General features: G+C 40.2%; 1 protein-coding gene across 11 annotated transcripts in view; it reads right to left on the bottom strand.

Annotated features, from left to right (window-relative positions):
- The window catches only part of eya1 (EYA transcriptional coactivator and phosphatase 1), a 192,768-nt gene that overhangs the window by 94,457 nt on the left and 85,402 nt on the right, over window positions 1-12,909 (bottom strand). For all 11 annotated transcript variants that reach the window (XR_011352235.1, XM_069921239.1, XM_069921248.1 and 8 more), the window contains 2 exons: window positions 6,317-6,459; window positions 5,763-5,846 (listed from right to left, as the gene is read on the bottom strand). Coding sequence is in view for 10 of the 11 variants with exons in the window: in XM_069921239.1 (XP_069777340.1) it covers window positions 5,763-5,846; window positions 6,317-6,459 (227 nt within the window). In the remaining variant the exon portion in view is untranslated. The remainder of the gene's footprint in view (window positions 1-5,762; window positions 5,847-6,316; window positions 6,460-12,909) is intronic.

Genomic DNA, 12,909 nt, shown 5'->3' with positions numbered 1-12,909 from the left:
GAAACCTAGGAATCATTTTCACACCTGTGGTTAAATCTTGACTAAGCCCACCAGAACCCAATTTGGAGGCCAGTCTTACTTGTCCAGACAAAGCGAGGAGTGGAGTGACAAGGATCTAGTTGGTGATGGGACCTCAAACATGTATTGGAGTGGCAAGGCAGGCCTCCAAGGAGCTCCTCTAGAAACAGTTGACAAGCAGCAAAGTCTGCACCAAGCTTTGCAACTAACAGATTAGTTATGGCTGTTAAATTTTAAATTTAAATTTAGACATCCAGCACAGTAATAGGTCCTTTTGGGCCATGAGCCTGTGCCACATAATTACACCCAATTGACCAAGAACCCCATATGTTTTGAATGGTGGGAAGAAACCAGAAAATCAGGTAAAAACCCACGCACAGGGAAAACATACAAACTTCTTACAGACAACACTGGATTTGAACCCCAGTCACTGGAGTTGTAATATTTTGCGCTAACTGTGCCATCCCAAAATGTTCTTGAATGCATCAGATACTTAAACTTCAACAAGCCAATACAGTTTAAAACGAACTATCCCTTTCTTCCCTGAAGCCCTGCAATGCCCATATAAAACTGTAGGTTGATGGGTTCCAGGAGCAGATTCTTCAGAAACAAATGATGGACAATCTCAACAAAATCTGGCTTTGCTGCTGAGGAGGCCAGCAGTCTAATGTAGCCTACAAATTGCTAGGTGCTTTGCCAGAAAATCAGGGGTATTCCAGGTGGTCAGACAGCAAGTGGTTTCAGTGATGCTTACCCAGGCCCTAGTTCTTTGCATTCTTAGAATGCTTCATTGAACTTGTATTTGTAAGTCTGCTGCATCTGGTCAGAATAGATGATTCTTAATGACTTTGGGCACACAAAACTCAAAACGGTCAACCAGTTTACCTATCTCGGCTGCACCATTTCATCAGATGCAAGGATCGACAATGAGATAGACAACAGACTCGCCAAGGCAAATAGCGCCTTTGGAAGACTACACAAAAGAGTCTGGAAAAACAACCAACTGAAAAACCTCACAAAGATAAGCGTATACAGAGCCGTTGTCATACCCACACTCCTGTTCGGCTCCGAATCATGGGTCCTCTACCGGCACCACCTACGGCTCCTAGAACGCTTCCACCAGCGTTGTCTCCGCTCCATCCTCAACATCCATTGGAGCGCTTACATCCCTAACGTCGAAGTACTCGAGATGGCAGAGGTCGACAGCATCGAGTCCACGCTGCTGAAGATCCAGCTGCGCTGGATGGGTCACGTCTCCAGAATGGAGGACCATCGCCTTCCCAAGATCGTGTTATATGGCGAGCTCTCCACTGGCCACCGTGACAGAGGTGCACCAAAGAAAAGGTACAAGGACTGCCTAAAGAAATCTCTTGGTGCCTGCCACATTGACCACCGCCAGTGGGCTGATATCGCCTCAAACCGTGCATCTTGGCGCCTCACAGTTTGGCGGGCAGCAACCTCCTTTGAAGAAGACCGCAGAGCCTACCTCACTGACAAAAGGCAAAGGAGGAAAAACCCAACACCCATCCCCAACCAACCAATTTTCCCCTGCAACCGCTGCAATCGTGTCTGCCTGTCCCGCATCGGACTTGTCAGCCACAAACGAGTCTGCAGCTGACGTGGATTTTTTACCCCCTCCATAAATCTTCGTCCGCGAAGCCAAGCCAAAGATAAACCCTTGTTTATATTAAAGAGAAGGTTGCTGGAAGAATGACATTGAAGTTCAGAGAATGATAGCTTTCCAAATATTATTCGCCTGCAGTATTATTGATTACCAACAAATCTGTTGGGCTGGTGCTCCTACTTCCAGCAATCCCTCTTGAGATGCCATTCATTTAGGAGGCTGATGCTATCAAAGGTGACAGACTCATTTATTTCTAAATTAACAGTATGCCTTTGCAATTTAAGTGATATTCACCTATACAGCCAGCTTAATGCTACACAAGTAAAACACAAATCTGCAGACACTGTGGATGAAATATAAAGCAGGAGAAACTCAGCAGGTCAAACTTTGTTCTTTATATGGTACAGGTAAAAATATATAACTGACGCTTTGGGCTTGAGCCCTTCATCAAGGTATGGAATGGTACATAACTTGCCCAGAAGTGGTCCTGCCAGCTAACTTGTAGTTGGTGCATTTGAATACACATCATATAGATTCTAAGAATCTGTAGCTCCTAAACCAACTGTGTACTGGGAAAGACCATGCAAAGCTGGACTGATTGCACAGTCCGCCATCTTAGAATAAACACACCTCTTTTTACCACCTGAATTTATATTTGCTGCTCTTTCTGCAGGTTCTCAGAAGTGGGAGATTTCCCAAATGTTATTTTTGACGTTTCTGCCTCATGTTCAAATCTTCTGTCAGTGTCTTGCAGAAGATTTAAACTTCAAAATATGAATTGTTGCATTGTCACTTCTTGAACACAACTTGGACTTAAATCTGTTGCAAATTAATCCACTGGAAAATAGAACCGAATCCCCTAAGTTGAGCAGTTTCCTAACCTTATCTCATGTTTAAACTGCTGCATTGGACCAAACCATCCTTCTACATTTTGAAAAAAATTCCTCCCCTACCCCTCACTACACAATTTCTTTGAATTCCTCTACATTCCTGCCTCCTCTCAGTCCTTCCCCCTTCAGTGATCACAGCATAAAAATACTTCCAGTTGCTACCACCAGCACTTTTAAATGTTGATTAGTTAATTAGCAGCATAATGGTTCTGAAGTTACAAATCTTTTGTCAATTGCATTTTCACCATTTCCCTTTGTCCCCAATAGAATCATTACCTTCTGCCATCTGTTCAAATTTCCACTTCCTCAGGCCTATATAACCACATGACTAGATATGGTAGACCACTGATGTGGTAATTCTTCATCAAACCCCTCTGTTATTAGACAGTTCACTGTTCCAGATCTTTCTGAAATGCAAATATAACTATTTATTCCTCCGCTCCTTTATAAGCTATCTTGTTAAATGCCTCAGCTCTGTTAACATCCCATTCCCTGTCATTCAAATCTACTTCATCACCTCCATCCTTATTTTCCAGTTTGAGATCTGCGAATAGGGATCTCCATCTCAGAATTCTTCCAGGATCCTCCACTGCAGACACTCCATTAAAATGTCTTTTTAGCAGAATTCAAAATTAAATTATTCGTGATTGTAAACCATCCCTTCAAAAAGTTCTTCTCAAGGTTGCAGACTTTTTCATTCTAATCAATCCAGCCATACCCAGAGAATCCTTCTACTCCATTATCTCCATTCCAAAGACATTAGAGTGGGTAGCCATCTAAATGCTGACCCAGAGACCATATATATGACCATATTTGACACTTTACAGCATGGAAACAGGCCATATCGGCCTTTCGAGTCCATGGCGGTTAACACAAACCACTCCACTAGTTTCCTCCTCCCACACTCCGCCCATATTCTCCAACCCCCTTATATCCATGTACACATCCAACCTTCTCTTCAATGACAGAAAAGGACCCTGTCGCAACTATCTCTTCTGGAAGATCACATCACACCACATTCCATAAGTACCCCATATTTAGAATAATTGCCTTATTCTCCTCTCCCTTGATCTCTTGACAGATATTCCATAACAGAAGAGCAAAAGCTTCTCTCAAATAAATATTGCAATCAGAAATATTGCTTTGTGACCCTGCCACAAACTCTCTTCTCCACCCACTGACTCTATCAGGTAATGATTGGATCCTGAACAAGACCATTTTCAACCCAATGTCCTCTTTCATTTAGAGGTCAGTTGTGGCTTAATTTCTTCTCCATTGCCATCTTGTTCATCTTTTAAATGATGTAATATTAGGCACTTCTGCCTTGGCTTATCTGCTGCTGAAGGACTCATCATATGCTTACTACCTCTAAACATGTTTATTCCAATACTGATCTCCTTCATGCCACAAAACTAAACCTAACCCTTGTGCACTCCAAGTCCAAACACACATCCTGCACTGTCTTCTGGTTAAGCAACATTTCATGTCAGACTCCTAATTTTCATCAACCTCTAGGTCCTCAGTCTTCCCTTTCTATACAACAGGCCCCAGACCTGCAATCTTCAACATCTGTACTCCAGTTCTGGTCATTTAATCATTTTTCACTTTCACCTTAGCATCAATGCTTTCAGTTGTCATTAGGTCAGGTAATTTTTCACTTTGCAAAAGCAAAATAGATTATTTGGCTCTTTTCCAATGGAAATGAGATAATTTCACATTTCTCGCACTTTCTCACATTTCCACCAATACACACCACCCACCTACATCAGGCCCAAGTTATAGCAGCCAATTAAACTACAAATACATCTTGGGCTGCAGGAGGAAGCTGGAGCAAACTCTGCATCAACATCACCTGAGCATTAAATTCAGATCCAATGGGCATGAGGCACCACCTGCCGCCACAGTAATTTCACCCTAATCTTCTCCATTTCTTCCTTTCAAATGGTCTTCATGGGACTCAGTACTATATTTATTCACATGCCGTTGAAAGGCTTGGGCCTAACTTTAAGTTAAAGCATTATATAATTGTTCCAATTAAAATATTCTTCCACCTGAAATATTAACTGTCTTTCTCTCTCTATAGATGCTGCCTAACCTGCTGGGTATTTTCAGTATTTTCTGTTTATATTTCAGACTTTGCACTTTCAGGACTTCTTTCAGTAATGGATCTTATTATCCTTAGAAATGGACTTTTATTTCAGTGGCTACTTCTCTACAGCCGCTGTTCCTTCAGATTGCAGTTAATAAACTTTAGATTCTGTAGAGGAACCAATTGTAGCAATGTTTACTAAATAAACAAACACGTAAGAGCCATTCAAATATTTTCAATGATGCAGATTAAAATCCGTGGAGAAAATGATCTTCGTCAATACATCAATGCAAAGCAAATGATGTCTCAAGGCATGCGCTTAAACTGTCTTTGACATGCGAATCCATCAATAACACTAAATACTAGAAGCTGCGTACAATATGCAATTGCTGTCGTATCATGCTTTTAGTGAAATACTCCAATCCAGTACAAAGTTATACAACCCAGAAACTTTGTTCCTGATCTCAAGTTGCAGCAATATCCCTGGTCCTATCCCTGGCCATATGCTACTAAGAGAATAGTTTCATTGCACCATCCAAAAACACTGATGCAGTTATCAAGATTTCCACAAAAATCTTTGTTTCTCCAATCTTTTAGGGAAGAGAATGGCCTTGGCTGATCTATTTTATGACTCTTAGCTTCCCTCTGAAATAGCTTTTCAGTTTTATCCGATGACGATGGGAAATCATAACAAGAATAACATTGGATGGACCACCCAGCCAAGACCCAGGCAATAAATATGACAGATAAAGGCAGCCCAGACTTTGATGCAAAGCTTTCCTCATTAACTTAATTACATCTACATTTTCCATTTTTATTTCCCATATGTTATCTTATGGTTAAATCAATGAGAGAAGTAGTTCCCTAGGAAAATAAGATAATCCTTTTAAAAAAATAGGACAAACATTTACTCAAAAATCACAAAAGAAAATCAGGAAGAGAAGAGGGTTGTCATGTATAATTCATTACTTTGGAATCCTTTTTAATTGCATCTACAATCGCTAGACAAAAGAAACTTTCAAAGATTAAAGCTATGACAAATTTTCAATAAAATTTAACATCCATCATATTCCTAAATGTTAAACAACAAGCTCTTAGGAAAACAATTTGAATGTCTAAAGTTATTTTGTTTGATACTTACCCGTCCATATTTATTGGCGTAGGACCCTGTGAGCAAAGAGTGAAAAACAATGATTGTTTCGTCCAGGTCCCATATGAACACTCGCTGTGAAAAGACAGAGACATCAATATTGCTCTCTGCATTTCTGAAGAAAAATGATACCTCAATCAATAAACATGAAACCTGGGGGAATTGTTGGGAAGTGCTACTAAGTCATGACCTCGGTTTCTGCATTACTCACCAAAAGACTTAAAAGTCAAAAGTCTGAAACCAGTCTAATCTATTTGCTAAGTCACTCATCAAAAGAGGTAATGCATCTTAATGCTTTGTGGTTACTAGATTGCACTGTATAATCTAATTCATTTATTTAACAGATTGTTTATCGATAGAATTAACATTTAAAAAAAATCAATACAATGAACTGCGACTGTGGAAAGCAAAAAGATTTTAAGCTATTCAAATCTTTCATTATCAACTGTAAACCATTGTTATATGAGCCAGAACATTCAATGGTGCTCGTAAATCATTTCAATGTTTTATTTACTTTTAATAGCATCCATATACATCAGTCTTACCTCAAGGTCACTGTCTGGGGGAGGAGAGGGGTTATTATTTCTCCTGCCTCTGCCACGTGACTTTCCATCTGAAGCTCGACGTAACCTATCTGATTCTGAATCTTTAATGGTTGTAGATGGACCGTGGATTGTACCAAACTGTCCTGAAATATAAAGCAACATTTACCTTCCAACAACAAAGACACTCGACAGATTTTTATGCAAATGTTCATAATGCAATATCAGAATGAACTCATTTATGAACCTGGGATATATATTAAGATGGTGATAAGACAAAGTTATGTTTGTAATATTAACAAGTGAATGCTAAATACAATCCTGTGATTATCTGCCTTCTTCATATTAAATAGGTTAGTCAATTTTAAATAAAGGGCCTTTGTTTCCATCAAAATTTCATTTCATATTCTACTGTTACACTGACACCAATAATTCCTGTGATCTGCATGCTTTAAAATTTGAAAAGTAACATTCGTCATATTCAACCTTTCAAGAAAAAAAATCAGCACACAGTACTTTTAATACGACGGATATTTGTAAAATTACACCCTTTCTAGTTTGTTCACCTCTTCAACTATCACAAATCTCAACTTAGAATTAGATTCTATTTATTGTAATGTAATAAAATAGAAATGTCATTTTACATAAGATAGTCTGCCATAAGGCAAAGATTAGTATTGCCCAGCGGCCCTGACAGTCAGAGAAAAAGCAAAAGAGAGTCCCCCAGAGTCACCGAGTGTCTGTGGATTCACCTCCAGTGCTTGTTTACCTCTGCAGTCATCCAAGACTCCATCAAACCATCAGCAACCTGAGCCCATGAGAAAGTCTTCAGCCCACAGGACCCTTTCCCTCACCATCCTCTTGAATCCCAGTTCCAATACCTGGTTCTCATGAGCTAGTCTCCAGCAGCCCTTAGCCTGGTGTGAGTCCTTTGACCTCAAGTCACCAACAGTCCACAGCTGTTGTGGGTTCCCCACCCACAAGTTGCCAATGGCTCACTGCCTGTGTGTGTCCATCAGCAGTAGAATCCCTCGCTAGTCTTCCACCATTTAGGGCCATCTCCTCTGTTTCTCCTTCTCAACAAGGGTGTTCTCCCCATTACTGGTTCCCTGCACCAGTCCGCTGGTCCCCCGGAATCTGCAACTCCTTGTGGCCATTGCTGAACATAGGCACCGCCATCTTGGCCCAGACCCTGCAGTCTCAGGATCTTAAAATAAAACACCATCAGCTCATTTAAAAGGCTGCTTAAAGCCTGTATGGAGCCATCAGCACTGGGTGGTAGGACCTGGTGGGGGGAAGCGCTGTCTCTTCTTCCCACGGGTCCGCACTAGTGGTAGTGCTGCCATTTCTCAAATGTTATTGTGGCAGAGCTGCAGCATTCTCTCTTGGGAATTTGAAGAGTGTGGGTACATGGCAGGTCTCAAGCAGTCAATTATCTGCACTAACAGCTTCATATTCTAGCTGTATAGTTAAAGATCCATCTTAAGGATAAAGCCTCTATACATGGGCCAAGGCACAAGGTAGATGCTGTGCTACCACTATTCCCTATACCAACTCCATCAAAAAGTATGGACTACTTGGCCATTTGTTTTGCCTACCTTCTGCCTTCATAACTGTAACTATAATTCAAAACAAATACATTGGCTGTGAATTGTTTTAAGTTGCTTCTAAATATACAAGAAATATAAACCATTATAAAGTCAGTTAATTCTTCAAAAGTAGAGCGAGTGATTCCAGAAGGCCTACATCTAAAGGAAGTATTGTACAAGTGACCCAATGTTATGAAAGTTCAGGGAACAGAAATTTGCCTTATGGAATTCACGAACCCCTATCAAAAAAATCTGGGATACAAAATAAATTTAAAAAATCACTCATAAAATCTATGTGAAAAAAAATAAATGAACAAAAAAAAAAATTCATAGATGATGCAGTTGTGCTTATTTTAAAAGCATAACACAGACTACTTTAAAGGAAAGCAAACCTCCAGATTTAAGGGTGTTCCGCATTGCACTCTCAGGAACAAAATACAAGAGTTCTTTGCTTCCCTTAATGGAAATAACACACTATATGGTGGAGAATTACTGAAACACATCCCAGTTTTCCTCCTCTTGGATTAATGTAGTCTTGTCCTCAAGCTATTAGACTATTTGGATGAACAATAATTATTCTGGGATCTTAGATAAATCCTTTTCTCGTGCAGATTTTATTTCAATTGTCAGCATCTGATGAACAGGGAACATCTAAAGAATGTTAACAAATGAGCTCAGATCGGATTTGCCTCAAACCAGAATTATTAGCATCAAACAAGCAAATCCAGTTCTATGATCGATATTGGAGTCAATATATTTTTATTTGCTACATTTATGAGACCCAACCTGGAATATGTTGACTGCAAACCTCAAGACCATAGACTTAGGAAATATGGAAAGACACATAGATAACAGACTGCAAATGAACTCAAAAATTGTAATGTATTTTTATCTAATAGCCCTTGCAAAGACCTTTCATAGATCTGAAGTATGAAATGGTAATTCTGTATCAGAATCACAATTTCAGGTTTGGGAGCCATACCTTAATTCATACTAAAAAATAAATTTGCAAATATAGTCTTTACTACCACAAAAGGAAAATCTTTTCATCTTCCTCCTTTAAGAATGGAGTTGCTCTCATATGCATTGCAAGGATTGGAAATTGAAGTGGGATTCTGGTCCTAATGTTGTCACTGAACGTACAAATGGATTAGATGAGAAAAAAAAAAAAAAAAAATCGGACAAACTGATGCCAAATCTCAAGGACAAAATTTCTTTTTCAGAACTCACATATGCCCAAGTGCCCAGACTAGAACATTTACACTTTTAGTCATAGAATATTAAAAATATAAATTTTGTGTTCAATCACTTTGAACACTTTCTGATAAATGATCATTGACCTGATTTTAACTGTTTCTTTCTTCACATTTGCGGTTAGACTGAGTATTTCTAGCTTTATTTGAGATTTTCATCTGCTGCATATTGATTTCTTCAGCTTATTGTCTTCTTGTGTGCCATATATGTGGGCGGGAAAGAGACTGGAGGGGAAATAGGAATTCCACGGGAAACCATTTAAATCATGCAATTCAACACAAACTCCGTTGATAAAGGATGATAAAGCATCTTGATGAAGGGATGAATTTGACCATTCATTTTCTCCCAACAATGCTGCTCAATGTTCGTCCAGCAGTTTGTGTTTTTCTTATGCAAGAGTATCTTTTTTTAAAAGATCAATTTAGCTATAATGGGGATATGTAAAAGAAAAATATGAATAATTTTCAAATTGCAGCTTTGGAAAATAGATCAGATATTTTGACATTCAACTAACATGCAGAGAGCTTTGGGAATTAGTGATCGTTGTGAATACCACTTAATGTGCTTGGAGATGTTTCAACAAATAACTGTGTTACTTGGGAGGCTTCTTAAATAACTTAGAGATGCAAGATTCAAATAACAAAAGAGACTTTACTTACTGATGTCTTCCACCATCTCAGGAAACTGTTCACACACACTCTATACATATACCCCACAGTGATGCACTACAGTTACTACAGTGAGAAGGGTGTATGCTTACATGGTTACAAAATAGTTCACATTATCCTGACCAGATAACACAAGGTTCAAAACTTAAGATGGGCTAAGCATATTTGTCACAAAGTCCTATCTAGTAACCTAAACAACAAACTCAGAGACTCATTTAAGGACTCTTATTTTGCATATTATTTATTACTGAATTTTTTTTTCTGTGTTGCACACTTGATTTGTAGGTTTATCTTTTGTATACATATCTTTCCGGAGTACTTTTTTTTTTTACTACCAATAAGTAGAAATTCTGCCTGACCTGGAGAGAGAAAAAAAAGAATTCAAGGTTCTGTGTGATGCCATGTATGTCTTGACAATAATTGTGAAGTTTGAATAACAGGGAACTCCAAGTGGTTGACCATTTTAATTCCACACACATTCACATGGGTAGCCTCATACATTGCCAAATCGAAGCTATCCGTAAATTGGAGGAACAACACCTAATAATTTCACCTGGGCACTCTCCAACCAGATATTATGAATATCGACTCAGTTTCCATTAAAATCCTCTCCCAAGTCTCTCCTCTTCCATATCCCTCTGTCTCCTTTCCTTTAGATCTCACCCCCTTCCTTTCCTTCTCCATTCAGAGAGGTACCATTCCCCAATCACTTCCCAGCTTTTATCTTTTCTACCCACTTAACTGTTAGTCTGTACTACTCCCCTTACCTTTTTATTCAGGCACCTGTCAGTTTTTTGGTCATACATTGATGAAAGTCTCATGCCCATAATGCTGGCTATCCCTGACTTCCTATAGATGCTGCATGACCTACTGAGTTTCTCCAGCACTTTTGTGTATTTGGACCTTAAGGACCTTGCTTCCATAGCTGCCTGTGACAACAAGTTCCACAGACTCACAATCCTTTGACTAAAGACATTTTTCCACATTTCTGTTGTAAATTGATGCTCTTTTATCCTGAAATTATGCCCTCTTATCCTGGAATACACCAACATGGAAAATAATCTTGCCGCATCTACTCTGTCTAGGCATACCAAGATTCAAAATACCTCAATGAGGTCTCCGCTCATCCTTCTGTACTCCAAAGAGTACAGTCCAAGTGCTGTCAATTGTTTCTCATTCCTAGTATCATTCTAGTAAACCTTCTCTGAACCCTGTCCAAGAACTCAAATATGATGCCCAAACTGTGCACGGTACTCCAAGTGAGGTCTCACATTACATCTCTGCTCTTGTGTACTAACCCTCTCAAAATAAATGCCAACATTGCATTTGCCTTTTTCACCACTGACTCAACCAGGTCAACCTTTAGGTTATCCTATACGAGAACTCCCAAGTCAGAGTTATTTTATTGTCATTTCCTAACTGAAAGCATAAAAACAAAAATGTATTTCCCCGCAGAGCCCATAAACACGAGACAAGACCCAACCAAAAACAATCTAATAAATAAGAACAAGACTAACCAAGGCAGCCCATGCACAGCACTCAGCCAACCACGGAAGCCACTGTGAATCTACGCGCCACCATCACGAGCAAGGAACTGTGTGCAGTTTTGGTCACCGAATTATAGGAAGGATATAAACAAAATAGAGAGAGTGCAGAGAAGGTTGAAAGGATGTCAGGGTTTGAGTTACAGAGAAAGGTTGAGCAGCCTGGAGCTTTTTTCTCTGAAGCATAGAAGATTGAGGGGGAATTTGATGGAGGTGTTCAAGATTTTAAAAGGGACAGAGAGAGTCAACATGGATAGGCTTTTTCAATTAAGAGTGGGGGATATTCAAACCAGAGGCCATGGTTTGAGATTGCAGGGGGAAAATTATAAGGGGAACATGAGGGGAAATTTCTTCACGTGGTTGGGATGTGGAATAAGCTTCCGGCAGAGGTGGTTGAAGCAAGGATGTTATTTACATTTAAGGAAAGACTGGATAATTACATGGAGGGGAGAGGATTGGAGGGGTATGGACCAGGTGCTGGTCAGTGGGACTAGGAGGGTGGGGATTTGTTCCAGCATGGACTAGTAGGGCCAAACTGGCCTGTTCTGTGCTGTATATGGTTATATGGAACACCAGACCAAACATACAACCAATTCCAAACCACTTTACCCACCCAAGAAGCTGCCATAGATATACGCAGCCATCTTGAGCACGCTTGCAGCATGGACACACCAAACACAAAATTTACCAAGGACCCCAATCAATATAAACCCCCCTCATTACTGGACAGTGACTATAATACAACAATCAGTAGGACCAGACTAGTAGTACAATACCACAATAGTAGCAGGCAAGATCTTAAACAGCCACTACTTCCAGCACAGACACGCATTCAGTCAATTGACCTCAGAGTTCAGTAACTTTGTTCAATTGCCCAGAAGGGGAAACCCCCACACTGTGATCAAGGTAGTCAATGTCACCACCGACTCCCTCCAACACCACTCCCCAAAGTGCTTGCTGCAACCAGTAGTCCCATTATCTGCCCGGTCGACCTCACCATCGCACTCCTCTGTTGGTCTCTGCGACCTACTCCAATCCTCACAGCTGCAGCTCTCCATGAGAGCCTGCATGAAAGTCCCAACTCCTGTCCCTTTGAGCTCCAAAACTGATTGTTCTGCCACTGCTTCTTGAACTCTGCCAGCCTCACCTCACATCCGATGCTCCTTGACACCGAGGACTGGAGGGCCCACTTCCACAGTGGTGGGTCAGTTCAATAGCAGTGCCATGAACCTCACATGGAGGTATCACAGTGCCGTTGTTGAATACTGGATATTCCTCAATGCTCCAATTGTCTAAATTCTCCAGTTTAACATACAATGTGCACTTGACTGGAGGAGTCGCTGTGAGATGCTTATGCAGCCACCATCTTGGACCTTTACACCTCAGAATTTTGAATTTCTCCCCATCTTAATAATAGTCTCCCATTTACCAAAGTGCCCGACCTTACACTTTCCAACATTGTATTTCATTTGCCACCTCTGCCCATTCTACTAATCTATCCAAGTATCTCTATAGCCTTTTGATATCCTCAGCATCACTTC

Source organism: Narcine bancroftii, chromosome 2 (assembly GCF_036971445.1).
Source record: "Narcine bancroftii isolate sNarBan1 chromosome 2, sNarBan1.hap1, whole genome shotgun sequence".
NCBI lineage: Eukaryota > Metazoa > Chordata > Chondrichthyes > Torpediniformes > Narcinidae > Narcine > Narcine bancroftii.
This window is presented reverse-complemented; position numbering and strand designations above follow the sequence as displayed.